The sequence below is a fragment of the Geotrypetes seraphini genome, chromosome 3 (genome assembly GCF_902459505.1).
Source record: "Geotrypetes seraphini chromosome 3, aGeoSer1.1, whole genome shotgun sequence".
In the NCBI taxonomy this organism is placed as follows: domain Eukaryota; kingdom Metazoa; phylum Chordata; class Amphibia; order Gymnophiona; family Dermophiidae; genus Geotrypetes; species Geotrypetes seraphini.
Window position 1 is genome coordinate 240,359,263 of NC_047086.1, and position 25,987 is coordinate 240,385,249.

The following is a 25,987-nucleotide window of genomic DNA, read 5'->3' on the forward strand; positions in this document are numbered from 1 at the left end:
GCGTCAGCAGCCTTCTTCCATCGGGGCATTCCTCTGCTGAGATGGAAGAAGGCCGTAAAGCAGCCTGTCTAGATTGCTGTCAACGCTGCCATTTGCAAGAAGGTATTTCGGTCTCATGGTCGGCAATGTTCGGATGGGAGGGACAGATGGAAGGGTCAGCGGGGGGGGAGGGGTGCGAGGTGGGGGGATAGAAACTGTGCAATGGAAGATTTTCAAAGAAGAGAAACTGAAGCAGAAGTACTAATATCATTGAGAAGTAACTCTGATTATAGAATATGAAACATAGAATATGACGGCAGAAAAGGGCCGTTGGCCCAACACGTCTGCCCACTCAAAAGAACCCTCCCCTTAAAAGAACCTCCCCTTAAAAGAACACTCCCCTAAGTAATTCCCCGAAGTGAACCCACATGTTTGTCCCATCATTTCTTGAAGTTGAGCACATTGCTGGCCTCAACTACCTGACATGGAAGGCCATTCCAATGATCAACCACCCTTTCGGTGAAGAAGTACTTCCTGATGTCACCATGAAATCTCCCACCCTTGAGTTTGAGCGGATGCCCTCTTGTTGACTTGGGACCCGTAAGAAAAAGGATATCTTCCTCCACCTCGATACGGCCTGTAAGATATTTGAACATCTCTATCATGCCTCCCCTCTCTCTCTGCGTTCTTTGAAAGAATATAACTGCACCTGCTTAGACGCTCTTCATATGGGAGATCCTTGAGTCCTGAGATCATCTTGATGGCCATTTGCTGAACCAATTCCATTCTCTTCACATCCTTTTGATAATGTGGCCTCCAAAACTGAACACAGTACTCCAGATGAGGTCTCACCATGGACCTGTACAACGGCATTATGACTTCAGGCTTTCGGCTGACAAAACTTCTTCGGATGCAACCCAGCATTCATCTAGCCTTGGCCGAAGCTTTCTCCACCTGAGTGGCTGTCTTCATATCTTCACTAATGATTACACCCAGGTCCCGTTCTTCGACAGTTATGAGGATGAAAGCAGTACAGTGGTCTTGTGAGAAGAAGCTCTGCCCTACCCCACCTTACCACCCCAACTGTTCCAGGTTTGCAAACCAAAATTCTTCAGTTACTTACCATGTTTCCCCGAAAATAAGACCTAGTGCATTTTTGGGGCCCCAAATTAATATAAGACAGTGTCCTATTTTCAGGGAAATACCGTACAAGGGAATGGGGAGCACGTGTGGCAGGAGGGATTAGGGAAGGAGTGGGGGGCAAAGATTATGGTAGAGAAGGGGCGTTACCACCCCGGGCACCTCTCACCCTAATTACGCCACTGGCATTGTCCATTCCAGCTTCATTGCTGAGAAACCCTTCTGCTACAATAACAGACTGAATACAGAGTAGAGCGAGGCATCCTATTTAGACGACCTTGTCCAGGAGCCGTCAGTTTGGAGTCCGAGAGAGAAAGAGAGAGATGGGACCTGCTGTACCAGGGGAGCAATGGCAATACTTTTAAAACCAATAGGAGGAAATTTTTTTTCACTCAGAGAATAGTTAAGCTCTGTAACGCATTGCCAGAGGTTGTGGTAAAAGTGGATAGCGTAGGTGGTTTTAAGATCTCAATGAAGTCATCATCACCCCTATTTTGAAAGGCCAAAAGGGAGCAACAGATCAACCTTCCAACTACAGACCAATAGCCTCAATACCTCTATATGTCAAGCTTATGGAAGGTCTAGTGGCAAAATACCTCACTGACTACTACCTCACTGAACATACTCCAACCATCACAATCAGGCTTCAGAACTGACTTCAGCCCAGAGACTCTACTAGGCTCTCTCCTGGACACAGCACGGTAACACCTGAGCAAAGGAAAAAAGTACTAATCATACAACTAGATCTCACTGCAGTATTTGATCTGGTTGATCATAACATACTCCTACAAATATTGCAAAGAATAGCAATCACAGGCAGGATCCACACATGGTTCCAAGGATTCCTACAATCCAGGAGCTACAGGGTAAAACCAAACAAAGAAAAATCAGAATCTTGGTACAACCCCTGTGGTGTACTACAAGGATCCCCACTATCCCCAACACTCTTCAACCTCTACATATCATCACTCAGAACCTACTTAGATCAATTAAACATAACATCTTACAGCTATGCAGATGACATCACCATCCTCCTTCCCTTCGACCAACCAACCCCCACCACAACAGACTCACTACACAAAACATTAGAGGCAGTAACACAATGAATGAAAGACCACAAACTGAAGCTAAATGCTGACAAAACAAAAATCCTACTTCTAGAAAACTCCAAAGCCCCAACCATAACAAAACTGGAAATAAACTCTTATCACATACCCCTTACAACCCCACCTATAACTTCTAGGGGTGATGCTAGACAGAGGCTGTACCATGCAACTACAAATCAACAAAACAGTTCAGAAAGCCTTCGCAGTTATGCAAAACCTATGACATATCCAAAAATACTTCGATAAAACTCAATTCCGACTACTGGTCCAGGCCTTGATATTAGGACTCCTAGACTACTGCAACATCCTTTACCTACCCTGCCCCATAACCACGATAAAACAACTACAGACAGTGCAAAACACAGCTCTCAGACTGATCTACTTACTGAAGAAATATAATAATAATAATAATTTATTTTCTTGTAGGCGGTTCAAAACAAGAAAAACTGAGACATTTCAGTGAAAAAATACCGATTCAAAAAACATTGCTACTTTTAAATACAACATCAGTTAAAATAGTACAATTAAAATGCATATTCCTAAATAAAATATACCTTTGTAAATATGCTGTTAAAAAAACTTAACATTCTTGCTTATCAAATATGTACGTTTTCAGTAATTTCCTAAATGTAAGATAAGAATAGGCTTGGGCAATCAAAGGGCACATCCAGGAATTCATCTTCCCTGCTTGATATTCTAATGTCCTGTCCAAAAAGGTTTTATAGCGACAGGCCTTTGGGGCAGGTAAGCTGAACATACCAGAATTTCTGGTGCATTTTTTTGACTTGAATAATTTCAGGTAAAATACCAAATAAGATGGTAATAAACCAGAGTGCCTTGTAACAAATACACCCAAATTTAAAAACACTCTGGCGGCCTATCCTCACTGGCTCCCAGTACAAGAATGAATACTTTTCAAATTCTACTGCATTCTTTACAAAGCCCTAAATAGCAATGGTCCAATCTACTTAATCAATTGCCTAATTTGGAACAACTCATCCAGACCAAGGAGAACACAGACTCCCTTCATTCACCCCCCAATAAAAGGTATACAGCGAAAGAAAATGTACAATGGGCTACTCGCCACGCAGGTAGTAACATTAGACAACCACCTCACCGATTTGCTGACCTCAGCACCAAACTACAAATACCTTCAGAAGAGAAATCAAAACCATGTTATTTAAGAAATTTATCAAGATAAGTTCATGACATAACCAGTTACTTCAATCTATCTCCAGAGCCTAATCGTTCCAACTAAATAGCTATCTTGTAATCTTCTGGATATGACCAGAATCTCCTCATATTGTAATCCATCTTGAAATGTAATGTAACGTTTGGACAAGTTCCTGGAGGAAAAGTCCATAGTCTGTTATTGAGAAAGACATGGGGGAAGTCACTACTTGCCCTGGATTAGTAGCATGGAATATTGCTACTTTTGGGGTTTTGGCCAGGTACTAGTGATCTGGATTGTTCACTGTGAGAACAGGCTACTAGGCTTGATGGACCATTGGTCTGATCCAATAAGGCTATTCTTATGTTCTTTTTCTGAGTGCATCCAGAGGGTGACAGACAGTGCCATACTTCCTATTAGTCTAGTGGAAAAGATAGAACACATTGCTATGTGCCAAGTGTGAGTTAGAACCTATCACATGAGGTTCCTATTAGTTTGTCTGTTAGACCTTTATCAGGAATAAGTATTAGTTGCATTGCTGTTAGTACCTTACCATTCTGACAAGTACAAATAAGTTTTGCTGCTAAGTTTGTAATTGCTTTACCCTAGTAATATATATTTTTATATTAAAAAGGTGTGGCCTTCTTCTCTCATATTGCCAGCAAAACCTTCATGAGAACCTTTTCTTTGTTATAGGACAACTTTAGGGCAAGCTTATTCTCCAAACAGTTGAGACAAGCCACAAACTTTAACAGAGTAATTATTAGCAAATTAGCTTATCAGCTAATCACCTAATTAGCTCTACACACCTAAAAGATGCTCGTTTTATCAAGGTTAACCTTTAAGTAGTTTAGTGACATCCAATCAAAGATCATCTCAAAACCTCATTCATAAAACTACTGTATAAGTTGAAGCTAAATTCCAAAAAATAGAAAATAATAAAACAATATCCTCTACATATGAAAAGTTACAAACATTTAATGAACAAAGTACCCTACCCATATCAGTCAGGTACACATTAAATAAATGGGAGAGACTGGAGACCTACACACTCACTCACTCACGTATATCTGGCCCTCCAGTTTTATTTCACTGCAGAGATTGGAGACCCCTGTTGTATCAAACTGACCAGGTTCCACTCTTTAGATAATTCTTCTTGCCAATTGACCTGAGCTGATCGACATTTTAGGAAACCAGGTATGTACTTTGCTGATAGTTCCAAGCTTTCCCAGTTTATTCAATAAACAGTCATGGTGGGCCAAATCAAACACAGCAGATAAGTCTAGTTGCATTAAAAAAAAACAACAAAAACAACTGAGTCCCCTTGTCCAACAACAGTCAATTTCAGTCAAAAGAGACTAGGGCCTAGATCAGACATGGGCAACTCCGGTCCTCGAGGGCCAAAATCCAATCGGGTTTTCAGGATTTCACCAATGAATATGCATTGAAAGCAGTGCATGCAAATAGATCTCATGCATATTCATTGGGGAAATCCTGAAAATTCGATTGGATTCCTGCCCTCGAGGACCGGAGTTGCCCATGTCTGGCTTACCGATCATGTCCCGACCACTTTGGGCGACCCCCGACCCGATTCACTAATCTTCCTCCCGATCCGATCCGCACCCGATCCGATCCACGCATGCAAAAGTAGGAAGGCAGCGAGTCACTAAACAAATTCAGGAACACCGACAGGGCTGGATGATCAAAAAAGAAGTGACTGCTGAGGACCAGTCGCTCATATCCTTTCTGACTGTCCTGCTCTCTGTGCCCTGAAATCCCAGCCCTGAAGCCCTGAAATAAAACATTTCCCTTGTGCAAAACCCCTGCTCTCTGCCGCCCTTCAAGCCCATGGTTTTAACCCGTGGGTTTAAAATGGGGCTGCACTACGGCATGTTCTGTTCTGTTCCAGACTGGATCAGAACAGAACACACCGTAGTGCAACCCCGCTTTAATCCCGTGGGCTAAAACCACGGGATCGCGAGTAACCAGCAACCTTCATTGGTGCATTTCTGGTGTTTATTCCCCTGCAGCATATTCTGCTAGCAAAGCGTGTTCTGTTTCTGTTTCTGTGTTCTGTTTCAGCCCCTCCCCTTGTTTTGACCATGCTTGTTGTGTGGAGAGCCAGCGCATGCGCGGACCGTATCTACAGGCTAATAAGATGGTCTGCACATGCGTCTGGATCACTCAGCAGCCATCTGTGGGGTCGCTGTGGGTCGTGCCTCTGATCGCTGCAATTTGCATGAAGACACCCGGGAAGACTCGGCTACGGATCACCCAGCAAAGGTGAACTTAGTGAATCTAGGCCTAGAACTGTTTCTATACTACACTGTGAACAAAACCTAGATTGCAGTGGGTCAGGTAGAAGGAGGAGTGACCTAGTTAGGCACCTACTATCTAATTACGTGCAATTTACATCAATTACAAGGTGCTAATTATTCATTATCAGCACCAATTAAGCCCCAGATTGGCTAGGTGCACTGATCTACTTGTATTTGTCTAATTTTAGGCATCATTTAGAATCAGGGTCAGGATGTTTCAAAGAAGACTTGGATTTCTCCCAGCAGATTTTGGACTTTGACAACATGAAATGACATGAATTATGTCATTTCTACTGAAAGCCCATCCCTAGTGAGATCAAACAGCAGCTTTGGGTTCCAAGGAGAGAGCTGGCAGCTACAGTCTTATGAGGTTATCAAGATGGTTGGAGTAGACCTGCAGGACAGAGCCAGGGAACTGAAGACAATTTGCTGGAATTCTGTGGCAAAGGGCAATTTCTACTGCACTGATCTTGGGATCAATGCAAATTTAGGATGTTGATTTTTGTTGGGAAATTGCCGTAGGATCAGAATGGGAGAAACCCTCTTGGAATAGTTCCTATTCCCACTTGACTTCTGTGATATCTCATTTCTAGTCATCTTTATTTACTTATGTGGTTTGTTTTATATCCCGTCTTCTCCGATGAGCTCAGAACGGGTTACAAAATTAACATACATAATGCGTAGACAAACAAATTTAGAATTTACATGTGTGCGTACAGTAGTCTTAGGTCATCTTGATTTGACAGAGGGTCAAAGTTAGCATATAATCTGATCATTTTAAGTTAACATACATAATGCGTAGACAAACAAATTTAGAATTTACATGTGTATAGTAGTCTTAGGTTGTCTTTGTTAGACATATAAGGAGGATCATTTTAAGTTAACATACAGTTGTTCTCTTCAGTTAACTTATATAGGTGGTATTTATGGAAAGAGGTAGGTTTTTGTTGCTTTCCTAAAGTTCAGGAGCCCATTAAGGGATCTGATGTTGGGGGGGTTGTTGGTTCCAATAGCTAAGTAAGAAGTGGAAGTAAGATCGACATCTGGTGGTTTGGAGTTAGAGCAGTGGTTCCCAAACCTGTCCTGGGGGACCCACAGCCAGTCAGGTTTTCAAGATATCCCTAATGAATATGCATGAGAGAGATTTGCATATAATGGAAGTGACAGGTATGCAAATCTCTCTCATGCATATTCATTAGGGATATCTTGAAAACCTGACTGGCTGGGGGTCCCCCAGGACAGGTTTGGGAACCACTGAGTTAGAGGAAGCTTACAAAGCCTGGTTGAGAGATGAAATTATAAGCTACAATGCATTCCAAAGGAAAAAGCAAAAATCAGAAATTACTGCTATTTTGTCTAGTTTGTTGTTATTATGAGACACATTTGAATTCAGAGAGAGGAAGAGAAAAAGTTGCAGTTTTGATACAGCACAGCAGGATGGAACAACACCTATGTTAGTCACAGAGAGCACTACTGTTTTTACCTAATACTTTCTAATGAGATGGTATTTAAATGAATATGCTGCAAGTAAAACAGCTTCTTACTGAACAAGAAAAACTGCCTTGGGCAGGAATACTATCCCCACATGTCAAAAAGGAAAGGGGGAAAGAAAGTTGTTTTCATTTCAGTTTTATTTCACTTTCCATTGAATACATTGCGACACAAGCCATGCTCATCACCACACCTTTTCTCAGTCTTTGGCATTGTTCTGTTTTGTGTAGCCATGGTAGTATCACAAACTCTGTTGGATTTTGAGACATTCCTTCCATAAAATTCTGCTGCATACAATGTCCTTGTTTTAACTCCTGACTGGTTCAATTTTAGCAGCATAATACAATTGACAATTAAGTAAAAATATTATGCTTCTCCTGGATACTGTAGGGGGGGGGGCAGCATTTATATAATAAATTTATTAGTTCAGGACCAAAGCCAGGACTGACCAATTCTAAAGGACACACACCCACCAGAAAAAAAGAAAAATGCCCCAAAAGATGGATGTTTTTCTCACCAAATAGTCCTAATCACTATTTTCGAAACCTTTTTTGTAAATGGACATCTATGCTCTCCATCTTCAGTGTGTCTAAATTTCAAGGGCGCATGACAGCTTCAGATGAGGACTCAGGCCCAAATTCCACTCTCACTAGTACACTTATGGTGGAACATGTGAGCCTTCCAAAACCTATTGTACTGATGTATAGGTAACTACTGCAGGCTAAAGGGCTATGGGATGTGGTGTAGTCAGTTCCAATATGTTTATGCTTATTGGCATTTGATATACTACCCTATCTTGGAGAAGTTCAGGGCAGTGTTCAGGTTTTTCTATCAGGTATTCTAAGTAGTTTTCCCTGTTTGTCCCAGCGGGCTCACAATCTAACTATGGTACCTGGGGCAATAAACATAGTAACATAGTAGATGACGGCAGATAAAGACCTGAATGGTCCATCCAGTCTGCCCAACCTGATTCAATTTAAATTTTTTAATTTTTTTCTTCTTAGCTATTTCTGGGCAAGAATCCAAAGCTTTACCTGGTACTGTGCTTGGGTTCCAACTGCCGAAATCTCTGTTAAGACTTACTCCAGCCCATCTACACCCTCCCAGCCATTGAAGCCCTCCCCAGCCCATCCTCCACCAAACAGCCATATACAGACACAGACCGTGCAAGTCTGCCCAGTACTGGCCTTAGTTCAATATTTAATATTATTTTCTGATTCTAAATCCTCTGTGTTCATCCCACGCTTCTTTGAACTCAGTCACAGTTTTACTCTCCACCACCTCTCTCGGGAGCACATTCTAGGCATCCACCACCCTCTCCGTAAAGTAGAATTTCCTAACATTGCCTTTGAATCTACCACCCCTCAACCTCACATTATGTCCTCTGGTTTTACCATTTTCCTTTCTCTGGAAAAGATTTTGTTCTACGTTAATACCCTTCAAGTATTTGAACGTCTGAATCATATCTCCCCTGTCTCTCCTTTCCTCTAGGGTACACATATTCAGGGCTTCCAGTCTCTCCTCATACGTCTTCTGGCGCAAGCCTCCTATCATTTTCGTCGCCCTCCTCTGGACCGCCTCAAGTCTTCTTACGTCCTTCGCCAGATACGATCTCCAAAACTGAACACAATACTCCAAGTGGGGCCTTACCAATGACCTGTACAGGGGCATCAACACCTTCTTCCTTCTACTGACTATGCCTCTCTTTATACAGCCCAGCATCCTTCTGGCAGCAGCCACTGCCTTGTCACACTGTTTTTTTCGCCTTTAGATCTTCAGACACTATCACCCCAAGGTCCCTCTCCCCGTCCGTGCATATCAGCTTCTCTCCTCCCAGCATATACGGTTCCTTCCTATTATTAATCCCCAAATGCATTACTCTGCATTTCTTTGCATTGAATTTTAGTTGCCAGGCATTAGACCATTCCTCTAACTTAGTGACTTGCCCAGGATCACAAGGAGCAGTGCAGGAATCAAACCTGCAACCTCAGGGTGCTGAGGCAGCAACTCTAGCCACTAGAGCTCACCATACAATATAAGGGAGTTATGTTGAGACATATATCTGGGACATAAGAACATAAGAATTGCCACTGCTGCTCACGCGGCGACCCCCAGGCCAAAGACCAGTGCTCTAAATGAGTCCAGCCTCACCTGCGTACATCCCAGTTTAGCAGGACTTGTCCAGTTTAGTCTTGAAACCCTTTTTATATGAAGTTCACTGCATGCCCCTAGGGTGCTCCACTGCTCTGTGTGGCCTGTCTACTAGAAATGCTGGCCCTTACTATATTCCAATGGCTTGTTCAGTATGTTTAGCTTTCAGAGGTGTGGGTTTTGTTTCAAAATGGTTCAAAAAGATGAACTGAGAACAAACACATTCATTTAAAAAAAAAAAAAAAAAAGACATTTAGCTGTTTTGAAAATGGGCATATTCGCTACAGGAGTTTGGTGCATGTTCTGCAAAACGTCCAAACTCAGATTTAGGCATCATATTAAAAATGCCCCTCAAAGTCTCTCATTTTTCTCTCAACTCTCCTCTTGTTATAATAAGTGAAAATTCTTTCCTTGCTGACCAGACAATGAAGGATTCCCCCTAGTGATTTTCTTGGCATGATATGAGTGGTTTCCCATTGCCTTTTAGTGTATACTGCAAGGTAACATTATGTTAGTGCTGCCCAATACAGGGAGAACATGACCCAGACAGGTATTGCTTCCATAACCTGCCCAGCACTAATTCTAAGGCAATGGAGGTATGGGAAACTAGCCTGGTTGGCAGGCTAGCCTGACGTGTTAGGAGTAATCAGCACAAAAACACCTTTTATAGAAACAAAAAAACAACTCTACTTTATTGCCTTCTTATGCTAAATTTCAGTTGATAATTGCCTTTTAGAATTTTTCTGACATCAATGTATGATTTAAAGCTTGTTTGTACTTCTGAATTGATTGAATTTGTGCTCTATCCCTATTATAAAAGGGACGATTAACGATGTTGTCTTGACATGTCTATGTTATATGTGTTAATCAGAGGGAAACAAGATTTTATGTATGTGATATAGAAACCGCATAGTTGTATGCGGTATATAAATTTTTTAATAAATAAATAATAAATTATTGTTTGCCTCACACCAATCAAAGAATAGAGTCATGGCTTACCTCAGCCAGCTGCTACAGGCATCAGTCTGTTTTCCCAAGGCCTGCCTCTGCCTATGTCTAGGTAAAACTTGAGAGTTCCTTTTTCTCCCTTGGGGACCTCTCTAGAATGAACCCAGCCTGAGTTACCGTCAGGTCTGCAGGCATTTTGACAGGCCTGCCTGTCTTTTGTATTCATTTTTTTCCATGGTAAGGTCCTCCAGTGTCATCCCCATGATTGTTTTCAGAATGTCCAGCCATCTGATTGCAGGTTGCCCTCTTTGCCTGGTTCCTTCGATCTTCCCAAACGTGATGTCCTTCTCCAATGATTTTTCTCTTCTGACGGTGTGACCAAAATATGACAAACTGCTCCTTATTTAATCACAGGTCAGAAAAACCTCCACTGTCATTTAAACACTCAAATATAATATGAGGGTTCTACAAAAAGTTTCAGCACTTTCATATTTTCGCGGGAAATGGTTGGGGCGAGAGAAGTGGTAAGACGGCGTGTTATAGACTGTCATGTGACTAGTCTGTTAAGCAAGCCGGCTCACCTGTGGAAAAGTGATATAATTTGCTTTTGTGATATATAGTAGTGTTTAAAAAAATAAAAGTGCAGAAACTTTTTGAAGATCCTTTGTAAATATGAAAAAGGTTCAGGAATCAATACGACATGGATTTGTACTAATGAGAGGGTGAACTTATAATCATGTCTACACTTCAATTAGCACAAAATAAATGCTGTAACTCTGGCAGAAGCAATGCAGCTCAGCGTCCAGGCCCAGTCTATATGCTCGGATGCCAGATTGCCCTGTAAACTTTATTGTTGATAGTATCCTGGTAACACAGATTGCCCTTTAACTTTATCTGTGATATTGAAGCATGTGTACACAACGTTGAAGGACCTATCCAACAGTGGAAGGAAGCTTCTAGCCTTTTAACTTTATCGTCTTGTTCTTAGGCCTCCTTTTGCAAAGGCACATTTTTATTGCTGACCACAGCGATATTAGCTCCAATGCTCATAGGCTTCATAAAAGGGGGGGAGGGTTATTTATTTAAACATTATTTGTGGCTAATGGATATATTAAAGTTCATTTATTGCCACAGCCTAACCAGCTTTGGGGATACAAAAGTTCAGTCTGTTCAGTACTTTTGGCTGCATTTTGTGTTGCTACTTTCCTCCTTATAGATAGGCATGGGTCTGCCTGCTGTATTACATTATGTAAATATTTTGTGACTCTTTGCATTGGTATGACATGCATGTTTCTTGCCTTGTTAACATTTATGTTCAAATGTATTTATTGAATAGAAAAGTGCAAGACAGTGTGCCAAACAAAATACAACCATTTTCTTTTATATACGCACCAAAGTATATCCCTTCTCCCCTCCCACCCGCCCCCTGCCCATGAAACAATATTAAGCACAAAAAGAAAAATCCCAGTCAACTGCAAATATTCAACAATCTGCTGCAAGCATGTGGAGTGAGATCCATCCAAAAATGTTCCCAAATTGAACAGAAATGGCGGCATTCCATAGTGTCCAGGTCCCCAAATTGCCGGTGCTCCAAGGAAGCATAGACGATCATCATAGACCTCCACTGACTATAAGTCGGTGGGTCAGTAGACAACCAGTTGGTCAAAATGGCTTTCTTTCCCATCAATACCGCTCTGGCCACAAATGCAGACAATCCTCTTGGCTTAGGAAAGGCTATCATATAAATCACAAAAAGAGCTCTAGGTGTGGGAGTCCAACACTGCCTCCAACACTGCCTCCAGAAAGCAAAAATATACTGCCCCAACCAGTTCCAAAACTGTATTATATAAGGGCAAGCCCAAAGCATATGTCTCAATGAAGCATGAGCATGAGTTCGTTTTAGGCAGCCATGAGAAGTAATGCCCATTTAATAGGCTCGTGATGGTGGGATATAAAGACGTAATATAATCTAAATTGTAATTCCCAATGAACAATAGTAGCTGAAAGTTTTCTGGAAGACTTTAACACCCGCTGAAGGATGTCGCCAAAATCTCCAAGTTGATGCTGGGTTGACAGTCCAGAAGTCCCACCAACAGGGCAGGATTAATTCATCAAGGGCCCCTAGGCACACAAATACACTGGGCCCCCTGCCTCGCCCCACCCCACCAAGCGCCCAGGCAGAAACAGGAACCTGCGTCAGAGGGAAGCTTTGGGCACGCAGAACCACTTGCACAATTACAGTTCCCGTTGCCTTTCTTACCCGCGTTGCTTGCTTGTCTTATTTTCCATTGATGGGGGGGGGGTCCGCGTTGCTGATCGGGATGGGGACCGCATTGCCGATCGATGCTGGAGGGGCCTCTCGCCGTTTGGAAAAAACAATGTTGATGCCCTCCTTTATCTGGCCCCCCTGACCATTTCAGGCCATAGGCACGTGCCTACTTGAACTATTGGTTAATCCTGCCCTGCCCACAAGATGAAATCTTATGAGGATGTGTCACTGAGTGGAAAGACTAAACATCTCAGAGATGGCTTCCTGACAAGTTTCAGTTAAATGACAAGCTGGTAATGAACGGACATAATGGCGAATTTGATAATATGCAAAAAAGTCCATCTCCTGGAGGCCATAAGTCCGCTGTAAATTGGTAAAAGAGGCCAACTGTCCAGATTCTGTACCTTGTTAACATTTATTGTACTTTATATACTAAACTCAATAAAAAATGTTGAACCAATTTGTGATTTTTTAAAATTCTGGATGTTAGTTAACTTTGTTATAAACTGTATATAAAATAAATAAACATTATTGAACTTAAAAAAGTTCAGTCTGTTCCTGTGCAAGCAACATAGCATCACTGCTGGACCACATACATCCACAGGTCTCTAACTTGTATTTTTCCTTTATCATCTCTTTATTGCTTCCTTGAAGAATTTGCATTACTGTACAGATTTAATATGTTTTTGGACATATAATAGTGAATGATATCTAAACATATGAAGTAAAATGGTGCGGCAGCTGTATTAGTCCACTTTTTAAGATAATATATAGAAATAAAGGCAGGATCTAGGGATCCAAGATGGCCGCGAGCAACTGAGAGTGAGAAAACGCTTGCAGGATATCGTTTCCTTTATCTCACCCATATCCGCGGAGATGCCGAAGAGGAGGGGAAAAAGTGCTGTTGGAGCCTCACGGCGCTTAGGAACCCCTTTGCAGGCAACTATTGATCTCCTGAGGTGTATACAGCAGGAGCTGATTGCGTCTGGGAGTCGCCCGCTGGAACCACAGGCTATGAGTGAAGCTGCCACGAGTTTCCCTGGGCTGGAGACCACCTTGAGCCCAGATGCCAGGACCCCGCCTCCACAGCCGCAGAGTGCCAGCTTTCCACGGGAGGACAGTCTTTCCGAAGTGGCAGACTCTATCTCCTGGGAGGCTATTTTGAGCTTGGCACTGAATGAGAGCTTGACTGCAGAGAAACCAGCGCTGGAGCAAGAGGAACAAAGCATTCAGGAGGGACCCAGGGCAGCTGAGGAAGAATTACAGACAGCAAATATCTTTACAATTTCTAAACCCACTAATGTTACCCTGGATTCAATATGGGACTTAGTAATGACTTTGGGTCAGACTTTGTCACCACAAATTAAAAACTTAGAGCAGAAGTTCCAGGAACAAAAGGAGGACATAACAATTTTGAAAAAAGATAATATAATAAATACAAAAGTGGAAAAAAATTGAAAAAAAACCTCTTGGAAGTTAATCAGATACAATCCACTATGATTAGAGATAATTTGAATTTGAGAAGGAAGATGGAAATATTGGAAAATAATAGTCGAGCAAATAATCTTAGAATTTTGAATTTCCCCCAAATTTCCTCAATATCAGCTAAAGAAATGTTTAAAAAAATACTTTCAGGAAATTCTTGATATATCAGAACTGTTTCCTCCTTTCTCAAAAATGTATTATCTTCCAATAAAAGATCAAGAGGGGCAACAACATTTGCAACAACAAGCCCAGAATCAACAGATGGATTTAACAACTATGTTGGATACCTCTTTGAAAGAATTAGTTAGACCAGCTACTTTGTTGGTCACAGTAGTATTGTTGCCTGATAAGAATTGGATCTTGAAATTATTCTTTAAGAACAGACATAAGGAGTTTCTGGGTCAAAAAATTCAAGTGTTTCCAGATGTGACAAAAGAAACCCAGAGACGTAGAAAACAATTTTTGTTGTTAAAACCAGGGGTGACTGCAATGGGAGCTGTTTTCCTTCTACGATATCCATGCAAATGTGTTATAAAATATGTCTAATACCTATATATTTTTTTTGAACCTTCGCAGTTGTCAGGATTCTTAACCATGAAGCGTCTTGAAAGGGGAATTCTAACAACAACTTAATAAGAAATTGTTTCTGTATTCACCAACAGTTGACCGCCTACTTTGTGAAATAGGATGTGTTTTCCTTTTTTTCTTTATTGAATTTCACTCATTAGAATCTTGGACCTTATCAATATGGGACTTTAAATATTGATTAAGTGAATAATTTTACTTTTTTTAAAAAATTTAATTTCCTTTGATAGGAATTGCATAGCTTATTCATTTCTGTACAAGAAGTGTATTTCTTGATAAAGTGTTATAATATAAATAAATTTAAAATATATATATATATATATATATATATATAGAAATAAAACAAAACAAAAGGAATACCTTTTTTATTAGACTACTTACCCCATCCCCCTTTTACTAAGCCTACTAAAGCCCAGATTCACTAAAGATAGCGACTCAAGCGCTGTAGGACGATTCTCTGGCCGATTTTCAAACAGCGATTGATTCATTATCATGTTTGCATGCAAACGATTTGCACGGAGGTACAAATCATTTACATGCAAACTCATCAACTCAGTAAGTGATTGAGACATGTGCAGAGAGCCCTGACAGTAGTGACAGGAGAGGCAGCCTAAATAAAAATGTAACTTCTCACAGATGCAATATACAACTTATAAAAGATATGAATTAAACAAATAAGTTTTTATAGCTCTACGCAACCCTAATAAATCATAAATTACTTTGGAGGAAAGGCAAGAGAGGGGAGATATAGAATCATGACGGCAGATAGTGGCCAAATGGCCCATCTAGTCTGCCCCTCCACACTAACCATTATCTCTTTTTCTCTCTGAGAGATCCTACATGCCTATTCCAGGCCCCCTTGAATTCAGACACAGTCTCTGTTACCACCACCTCTTCCAGGAGACTGTTCCATGCATCTACCACCCTTTCTGTAAAAAGTATTTCCTCAGATTACTCTGGAGCTTATCACCTCTTAACTTCATCCTATGCCCTCTCATTGCAGAGTTTCCTTTCAAATGAAAGAGACTTGACCCCTGCACATTTATATTACGTAGGTATTTAAACATCTCTATCATATCTCCCCTCTCCTGCCTCTCCTCCAAAGTATAGAGATTGCAATCTTTAAGTCTGTCCCCATACGCCTTATCACGAAGACAATAAACCATTTTAGTAGCCTTCCTCTGGAACGACTCCATCCTTTTTATATCTTTTTGAAGGTGCGGCCTCCAGAATTGTACACAATATTCTAAACCAGGTCTCACATCTTTTATTACTGCACTATAGCTATCCTTTGTTTATAATTTAATTTTTTGTTTATTTTCATACACATCCAGGGAAGGGTGGGAGGGGGGAGGCTATTTCTATTTCTATCCTAATTTTAGCCCTTTGAGGATATACATCCAGGGTGGGTGGGAGGAGGGTGGGATGACATTATTATTTTAAATAGGGAAAGGTTATTGAAAGAATCTATGCTTTTGTGTTTTTATTGATTAGTCATTGGGTGGGTGGAAAAAAATGGTTGTTCATGTATATTTGTACGATGAATGTGCTTTTATTGACTTATTATATGAATACATATTTGTGTTTTGTACTTTTGATGTTTGAAAAATCAATAATTAAAAAAAAAGAAATATTTGTTAAGCAACTTGGCTTTTTCTTTATCAGCTTCTACATATTCCTCCCCTTCACCTTTGAGTCTCACAATGCCACTTTTGCACTTCTTCCTATCACTAGTCTTATCTCCTCATTTTACCGTCAGCTATTTTTTTCTTCCACTTGCATCTTTGCTTTCCTGACTACACGACCAGCCTCTCTTAACTTTTCTAGATATTTTTGCCTGACTTCCTCTTTCTGCGATCTTTTGTAGTTTATGAAAGTTAACCTCTTATTCCTTACCTTCTCAGCTATTACTTTTGAGAACCAAAGCGGCCTTCTTTTCCTCTTATTTTTATTTACTTGCCTAGCAAAAAGGTTTGTCGCCCTTACAATTGCTCCTTTCAGTTTTGCCCACCGCATTCCCACCCAGACAACAATTCCTTGATGTAAACCCCCATCCAGAGTTAGTTTTTTAACAGTCTAGAACCTTTACTTTTGAATGAGCCCTCTCTATACCCATCTTAATATTAAACCGTACCATGCAGTGATCACTAGATGCCAGATGATCACCCACTGTAACATCAGAAACACTTTCCCTGTTTGTAAGCACTAAGTCCAGTATGACCCCATCCTGCGTGGGTTCTATTACCAACTGCTGGAATAGTTCTTCTTGTAGAGAATCCAGGATCTCCCTACTTCTAGAAGACCCTGCAATAGGGATACCCCAATCAATATCCGGCATGTTAAAATCACCTATTAGTAAGACTTCCCCTTTTTTAGAGATATTCTGAATTTCTATCTACTTCTTCCATCTGTGAAGGAGGCTTGTATATCATACCAATGTAAATATATTCACCATTCCCTCTTTCCAAATTGATCCACAGTGCCTCTTCCTTGCCCTGCAGATCTTGTAATTGTGTGACTTTAATATGATCTTTAACATATAACGCTACTCCCTCTCCTTTTCTTCCTACCCTGTCTTTCCTGAACAGATTATAGTCTGGTATAACTACATCCCAGTCATGGTTTTCCATGAACCACATCTCCGTGATCACCACTATATCCAACTCCTCTTCTTCCATCACAGCTTCTAGATCCAGAATCTTGTTTCTCATACTTCGAGCATTAGTATATACTGCTTTCCAGGCATTCCCCCCTTTTCCCATCAGTGTAGAGGTATTCAGTGATTTACTTACCTGAGGGCTTATACTCACCTGGGAGCTTTGATCACCCTGCCCCTTCACGTCTAGTTTAAAGCCCTCTTCAATAGATTAGCCAGCCTGCAAGCAAAGACACTTCTTTCCTTCTTTGATACATGCACACTATCCCTGTTCAGCAGCCCTTGGAAAATCATCCCATGGTCCAGGAAGCCAAAACGCTCTCAACAACACCATCCACGCAGCCATGCATTCATCTCCATGATGCGAGCTTCTCTGCCCAGGCCTTTACCCTCGACAGGGAGGATGGACAAGAATACTACCTGCACACCTGACTGCTTCACCTTTTCTCCCAGAGCCACAAAGTCACTTTTGACACGTTCACAGGAGTACTTGTCAGAATCATTAGTGCCAATGTGGATGAACAGCATCGGATTGTAGTCATCAGGCTTGATGAGTCTCTGGAAGCTCTCCATAACATCTTGGATTTTGGCACCAGGCAGACAGCATACCTCTCGTGACTTCATGTCTGGTCTGCAGATGGGCGCTTCTGTACCCCTCAGAAGGGAATCACCAACTACCACTACCTTACGCCTCCTAGTGGTCACAGATCCAGTAATTTTTGAGATCTCAAGCTTTGGTCCTTCCTCTCCTTGGGATGCTCTCATCTCCTCCACTTCCAGGACAGCATACCGGTTCTTCAGTTGAAGGGCAGGGGGAATCACCATACCAATCTTGCAGTATTTTTTAATCTGAGTCCAGCTGCCTTCCCTCAGCACAGCCTCTTCTTCCCCACTGATGGAAATCTTTGACGCCTCATAAATCATTTCATTGATGTACCTCTCATTCTCACGGATGCTTCTTAGTCTTGCCACCTCCTCTCTCTGTTCTTTTACTTCCTTCATGAGGGATTCAAGCTGAAGACAGCTACTCCCTCTGCCTGGGTAACATTTTCTGTCTGCACAGAGACAGAAGTTGTAACCTGAGCAGCAGCTTTGGTGATACAATATTTCCCACTCATACTGATAAAGATGTTTAAATACCTATATGGCATAAATGCACATGAGTTGAGTCTCTTTCATTTGAAAGGAAGCTCCAGAATGAGAGAGCATAGGATGAAGTTAAGATGTGATAGGTTCAGGAGTAATCTAAGGAAATACATTATTACAGAAAGGGGGGTAGATGTGTGGGACAGTCTCCTGGAAGAAGTAGTGGAGACAGAAAATGTGTCTAAATTCAAGAAAGCATGGGACGGGCATTTGAGATCTCTTAGGGAGAGGAGGAGATAGTGGATGCTGTGGATGGGCAGACAGGATAGGCCAATTGGCCTTTATCTGCCATCATGTTTCTATGTTTAGTCTTACAGAGGGAGGAACTTTATTCTACAGTCAGATTATAGAATAAGAATATGCTTGAGAATGAGCACACTCAAAATAGAAAGACCTGGGAGAAGACCAGCAACTTAAAATCAACGCAAAGAGAAAAGAATTGGTATAATGTGATCATGCAAGCCCCATTCATCGAAAGCCAAGCAATTGCATTCTGAACATGCTGAAGTCTCTTCAAACTCTTATGAGGTAATCCAAATAACAAAGCATTACAATCAATACACAAAATCACATAAGCAAAAAACAGCTGAGCGAAATCAGGCACAGAAACATAGGGATGAATCTTAGAGTTGGTGTAGATAGTAAACAGAAGAAGAAACCAATTGTAATGCATGATACTAAAAAGTCAATCCAGCATCCAGAACAACTTCCAAACTGTGTTCCTGATCCTTAACCATTATATTGGAGAATGTTCAACTACATCTATGAATCATTGAACCTTAGCTAGCTATGTAAAATATAAACTCCATATTAGATTAGAAGTTATATAGTTTACCATAACAAAAAGCATAAATGTGACATCAAGGATATGGAAGGGAAGCTGGCATTGCTCAGTTAGAACAGCAATATATTATTACATGTTCAGTGGAATTGTATTGATGATTTCAAACATTGTAAAATCTTGCACTATTTAACATGTAAGCTGTATATTATGGATCAAGTTGGGATAAAAACTTGTACCAGAAAAAAAAAACTTGTACTGTAACTATGGCAAATTGTAACCTGTTAACTGTATATTATGTATGTTAACCTATAACCCATCCTGAGCTCTTTGGGGAGGACAGGATAGAAAATAAATTAAATAAATATATAAATAAAAATAAGCCTGAAACATTTTGTTCTGTTCACCTCTAACCACACAGGATTCATTTGGAAAAAGAAAAAGGTGAAGCATTTGAAGAAAACAGATCCATCCTCATGCTTAACTATTGACCAGTTAATGTTACACTTTAGGGTTTTGTGCCAGCTAGTGGAACAGGAAATATTAAGAGTGCAAAGAAAAATGTATATAATAAAATACAGTATAGACATATTCTAAAAGTTAATCCCATAGTCAGTGAAAAAGTAGAAGATGAAAATAAGTTGGATATTTCCTTAAGATAATGGGTCTTTTTTAACAAACTGCAGTAAAAAATGGCCTTTGCAGGTTTTTACTTGGGTCATTCCTGCACCCTAAGGCCATTTTTACCACCAGAATAAAATGGCCAATTTTTCAATTTTCGCTATTAATAACCATGTGCTAATATTCCCTTTAGTGTGTGACCAAAGCGCCTGAGCCTCTACTGCCACCTATTTATGAGGAGTAAAGACTCATGCACTAACAACGTGCTAATTGGTTAGTACATGGCAATGCAGCTGCACTAACCAGTTAGCACAGAGCAAGCCCACTCTCCACCCCCAGATTCACCCCAGTGCTAAAAAATAAATTCTGTTTTTTAGCGTGTGGGTACCATCAGTGACGTAGTGAGGGAGGATGGCGCCCTGCATCCCTGTGCCATTCACCCCTCCCCCATTCTTTCCCATTGCACCATGTGCCCCCCTCCCCCGCCTCTTGTGTACCCCTTGAAAGGATTGCTGGCCCAAGCACTACCCTCCACATGCTTCTCTCGCCAGCCTCGGCACTCTTCTAACATCACATCATGGTGACCAGGAAGTGACATCATAACGGAGCCAAGGTCGGCGCGAGCAGCAAGTAGATGATGCCACTCATGCTGGCGAACCTTTAAAGAAGTATGGGGGGCAGATAGGAGGAAAGGCACTGGCGCCAGTGCACTCTGCAAAGACAGTGCCCAGGGCAGTCTGCACCCCTGACCACCCTCTTACTATGCCATTGGGTAGCATGCACCAATCCCAAAATTGCCATGGGAACCTGAGCTTACCCCACGGAAAGGCATTTTTAGCTGCAGTAAGTACATTTAAATGCTTACTTAAGCTTAATAAGATCTCAAACATTTGAAATATGCTTCAAAATCAACAATAAAGTATTTACAGGAAAGAAAGATGGAATGGCCTTCATCATCACGGTTCCCAGACTTGAATATAATTGAAAATATGTGGAGAGGTCTTAAGAATGCAAAGAGACTTGGAAATATTTCTGAGCTAATAGTGTTCTACAAGGAAGAATGGGAAAAAAATTCTAAAACAGAGAAAAAAAGGGAAATATTTGGAGCCTTTTATTTCTTCCAGAGGCGATGTTACATAGTAGTGGTCATAATAATAATATTTCCTATCGTGAGTTCAATTGATATTATTATATCCCAAAACAATATCAGCCATAGCATTTACACCTGCACTCAAAACCTTAACCTGACCAAAGTAGAAAACTTCAGGCCGATAGCGGGGATTCCATGGTCTGAAAAATTCCTAGAATTCTGTGTAAGTATTTAGCATAGACCAAACAGATAGATTCCATAAATCACAACATTGGCTTTAAACCAAGGCACAGAACTGAATCCTTGTTGCTTGAACTAACGTCCAAAATAAGTTATCAACTCAGCAGAGGCAAAGTGGAAAATCACTGGACTAAGGGCTCCTTTTACAAAGCTGCGATAGCGTTTTTAGCGCACGCAGAATTTTAACGTGCGCTAAACCCATGCTACTTGGCTAGAACTAATGCCAGCTCAATGCTGGCGTTAGCGGCTAGCACACGTGGCAATTTTAGCATGCGCTAAGCGCGCACTAAAACCGCTAGCACAGCTGTGTAAAAGGAGCCCTAAGTGTAGAGCCCTCGATGGAGACTGCCCCAACTTTGTTTGTTGGGCTGAGATCTTTTCAGCGGCCTCTCGTACCTTGCTCTATAGCCTATGAGAAAGTCTGAGAGAAGAGCCGACTGAAAGGATGCAGAAAACATTTCACCTCACTTAATTTATTCACATATAATTTTCCCAGCTTTAATTAATGCTGAAGAATGAACAATCATTACTTGTATTTTATTTTGAATCTGTACAAAACTGCAAATAAAAATTATGCATTAAAATTTGCGTAAAGATGACGTGGAGGTTGTGCCAGCTTCTGTTTACTTAAGGATTCAATGAAAATACACCTGATGGTCTTATTTTTATTATAGCCCCATTGAATTAATTTTTATTTTTCTTTAGATTTGTTTTATGTAATATTTTTCAGATTATGTATTTTTTTTTATAGCATTTCATATTTATAGATGAGTATCATATAAGTTTTTATAAATACAAACATTTGACCGCGGGTGTGTAAACTTTTCACACAACTATAAATAGTTTTGGCCCTCTTCTACCAAGCCGTAGTAGAGGTTTCTACCCCGGCCTTTGGTGCTAAATGCTCCAAAGCAGCTTAGTAAAAGGGGATGTTGATAATTCCTTTCCCCCCCCCCCCCCACACACACACTGTTCTGTCTAAACTGGGCAGGAGTCCTCCTCCTACAGTCCTAGGGAGGGGAGAGGCTATTTCACCTTCACATTTTCAAACTCTGCAGGACTCCAGGGAATCTGTCTGTCCTTAGTGATTAAAAACACAATATTGAAACACCACCCCCAACAAAGAGCAATGCAGTTAGAGGACTACTGCACAGCTTAAAAGGACCCCCCCCCCCCCCCCACACACACACACACACACACACATATATACACAAACTGATAATGGCTTCAAAATGTTAGAAGCCTTTTACTAGGGGGTGCTGAAAAGTTCTCAGCCCAACCAAGAAGAGAATGACTTGGATATGGTTCAATCAATGATCTGAAACAATGTCAAAACATAGAATTTTGTTTCTGCAGATTGGCACTTAATGAAATAACATAACATTCTTTTTAGCTAGAGTGGCAAAATAATGCTTTGAATTTAGGAAGTTGGTTGTTGGTTGGTTGGGCTGAAAACTTTTCAGCACCCCTTGTATGACCCAGTTTTATGCCAGTAAGTAGGTCTGTATTTTATTCTTTCTAAAAACTCCATAAGTGTATTATAAAGTTTGGTTACTCTTCTCTGTAATCAAATAACATATACTTATACACTTGTTCTTAGTGCACTTTTCTATTCCCATCACCCTTCATTTTTCCCCCAATAGCATCCTCCCTGAGTGGGCATCCCTCCTGCTGATTTGTTTTCTAAGTACAGGGAGTGGGGGCCCTGGAATGAGAGAATCAATTCAGCAGGGTGGGGGTGGGGTCATTTCAGCAGGGGAGCCACCCAAAAGCAAGAGAGGGTGAGCATCCCTCCTGATGATCTGTTTTCTAAGTATGGGGAGTGGGGGTCCTGGCATTGGGGGGTGTCAGTTTGGAAGGGGGGCACCTGGAGGCAGGAGGGAGTGGGCATCCCTCCTGTTGTAATTTTTTTGGGGGGGTCAATGAGGGGGTGGCTGTCATCAGGGAGGCCAACACTTTTTTTTATTATTGGGACAGGTATTAGTGCCATTAAAAAAAAGAAAAGAAAAAAAGTCCCAACAGCTGAGTAGCAGGAAGCTGCTTTGGGGCTTTCCCTGCCGCTTAGCTGTTCGGTCTTCCCTTACCAGAGCCACTTTCAAAACAATTGATTGGATGAGATTACGGCTGCCCTCTGCACAAATCATTTGCATGGGAAGTGGTCTGAACATCAATGGCCATTTCGAAATCATCCAAAAGATTAACCCACAGCGACCCACTCAATCGCTATGGGCTGATTTTTTAGAGGATTTTAGTGCATCCAGCTCTAAAAGGACAAAGTTGTGGGAAGAGGAAGAGAGAAAAGCAATATCTTCTTACCATACAGAGTATCTGATATTTCCTCAATGTGTCCCGCTTGCTGATTTCTTCCACTTCAAAATTCTTCATGATCCCTTTGGGATATCCTGTTCTGGCAGCTGCAGGTTTCAAAATGTTGGGATTTATTTTGCTTTGTTTTCTTAAACCCACCTCCTCCTTCCCTCCCTCTGCACAGCTTTAGCAGGGCTTTCAGACTCTATCCTAGGATGAGTAAGAGGTCTTGCCAGAGCCTGGAAAGTAGAACAAAAAAAAAATGAACCGGTCAAAGGCTAAAACATTATCAAAAGGACACATGTACAATAAAAGATTACAGCCCAGCTTGGTTGGCTGTTACACTAATGAAGGCAGATATTAGTGCTGCCAGTCTCTGCAAGTTGTTACAAAATAATACCACCACTATACCCTCTGCCACTTACCACCCACTGACTATCTCAAGTCGGAATTTCCTCTTACAACTTTATCCTTTAATTGGAGGAAGGGAGGAATAAGATCAACCTTTAGTACAATTCAAGTTGTGTACTGGTTGGATTAGTTGGCTTCTGTTAAGATTTGCGATCTCTCCAGCCCATGCCAATAAAGAGAGTTGCCAGCTCTGGTTGAACCTGTTTCTGAGGGTTTCATCACACAACATCATGGCTTTAAGGATGGGCTTCCTGTTGTTTATGTATTATAGAGAACAGTTTCCTATAGGAGTAAACCATGTGTGTTTTTGTGTATGTGCACTATATATTTTATGTGAAATTCAAGTGTATTTCAGCAATAAATCAAAATATCTCTGGAAATGCTATACAATTTACTTTTGCTTTGCTTTTTAAAAGCAAATTCAAATAAAAAGTGTTATTTGCAGATAGTTCTTTTTAAAAAAATCCTAATATATACAGTAGTATGTTATCACAAAATGACTGATAGATCAAAATTTATTTTAGACTTGATAGAAAACAAAGTTCCTTGTATCTGATTGTCAAAAATGAGGCAAATCTAGTTTTTAATAGCAAGCTGGCATAGCTACAGTTATTATGCAATTATTGCCAGTTTCCTCTGCTTTCAGGAAATGTGATGCTCCTTAATAAAACTGAACTAGCATACCACTTACATAGGCAAAACAGTCAAGAATTTGTATTCTGGGCGTCGCATGCGCGCGACCAAGATGGCTGCTTAGCTTTCACGCTCCGCTCCAGCACCGCCGGTTTCGCGCCATTACAGCCCTGTAAAGCACGATTTTAAGGCAGCGATCGATACCAACGCATGCCGGAATGGCTTCTAAAAATAGTAAGTCGGACCTCGCGCCCGCCACAGCCTCTGCCTCCTCGCACCCCGCATCGAAACGCTCCAAGCACGAGCCTCCGTCTCCCGCCAAGGCCCCACCCGCCGGAACCGTCGATCACGGCGCTTCTCCTTCTATTTCGGGCGACCTGCAAATCTTGCGTGAACTCATGCAAGAAAACCTGGCTGCCACCGCCGATATAAAAAATGAAATGAGCACCATCATGCTGCAGCTTAAACAACACAACGCTCGCATAGACCTCGTGGAAGAGAGGTTAGCAGCTCATGACTCCCAATACCTGTCGGTGCAACGTGACCTCTCAAAAATCTCCTCTTTACAAATTGAACTTGAGGATATTTCCAACCGTATGCGCCGGAGCAATGTGCGCCTAATTGGTCTTCCAGAATCTTCAGAGGGGTCAGACATGCTGTCATTTTTGCACTCTTTTATCCCCAAAGTTCTGAATACACAATTTTCTCCTCTGCTGGAGATAGAACGAGCGCACAGGGTCCCCTCGGGCCCTCCCTCACCATCCAAACCTCCAAGACCTGTTGTAATGAAACTTCTACGCTACCCACAGGCTATTCAAATCCTGCAATCTGCAAAAGCCATCTCTGATCTAAATATGGATGGCAAGCGCATCATGTTTGTCCCTGACGTCTCCAAAGTCACGGCACAAAAAAGAAAGGCCTTTTTGTCCATGCGCCCTCAACTCAAGAGCATTGGTGCGAAATACGGGCTCTTTTATCCTGCTCGGATGAGAGTGACATACCATAATGTTACCAAAAACTTTGACTCTCCAACTGACTTACAAAAATATCTGGATGAATCAGTGGGTGCAATGCAATGACTTGCATCACCAGCCTTGAAACTCCATTCTCATCACATCGAAGGGCTGTATTTTATCAGTTTCCTGACTCAACATGTGGCGGGCTGTGGCGTGGCTAGCTGAGCTCCTCTAGTCATCATGCGACCCCATCTTTTGAGCTTCGTTTGTTATATTATTCCAGTTTCCAATAAGCATGAAGCTGCTGATTTTCCTTCCTTTTTCTTTTTTAATTTATTTTTGTACAGTGGTCTACCATCTCTTTTTTCCTGCCTGTCTCAACTAACTGCCGCCAGTTACTCCTGGACTCCATCAATCTTCGTCATACCTTATGGTTAAAATCCACCTTGTATCTCTTAATGTTAAAGGGATAAACAACCCAATCAAAAGAAAAAAGATCTTAC

At 41.3% G+C, this 25,987-nt stretch overlaps 1 protein-coding gene across 4 annotated transcripts in view; it reads right to left on the reverse strand.

The window, feature by feature from the left end:
• Positions 1-24,027, reverse strand: part of ENPP3 (ectonucleotide pyrophosphatase/phosphodiesterase 3) — a 212,514-nt gene extending 188,487 nt beyond the window's left edge. Inside the window, exons 1-2 of one of the 4 annotated variants that reach the window (XM_033938316.1) lie at positions 23,910-24,027; positions 23,494-23,723 (exon numbers count right to left, since the gene is read on the reverse strand). In XM_033938316.1, the coding sequence (XP_033794207.1) occupies positions 23,494-23,562 (69 nt within the window). In that variant the 5' untranslated portion in view covers positions 23,563-23,723; positions 23,910-24,027. Of the gene's footprint in view, positions 1-4,460; positions 4,562-5,389; positions 5,409-23,493; positions 23,724-23,909 lie in introns of those variants that run through there. The other 3 variants (XM_033938317.1, XM_033938315.1, XM_033938318.1) reach the window with 3 other exon arrangements.
• Between the last annotated feature and the right edge of the window lie 1,960 nt (positions 24,028-25,987).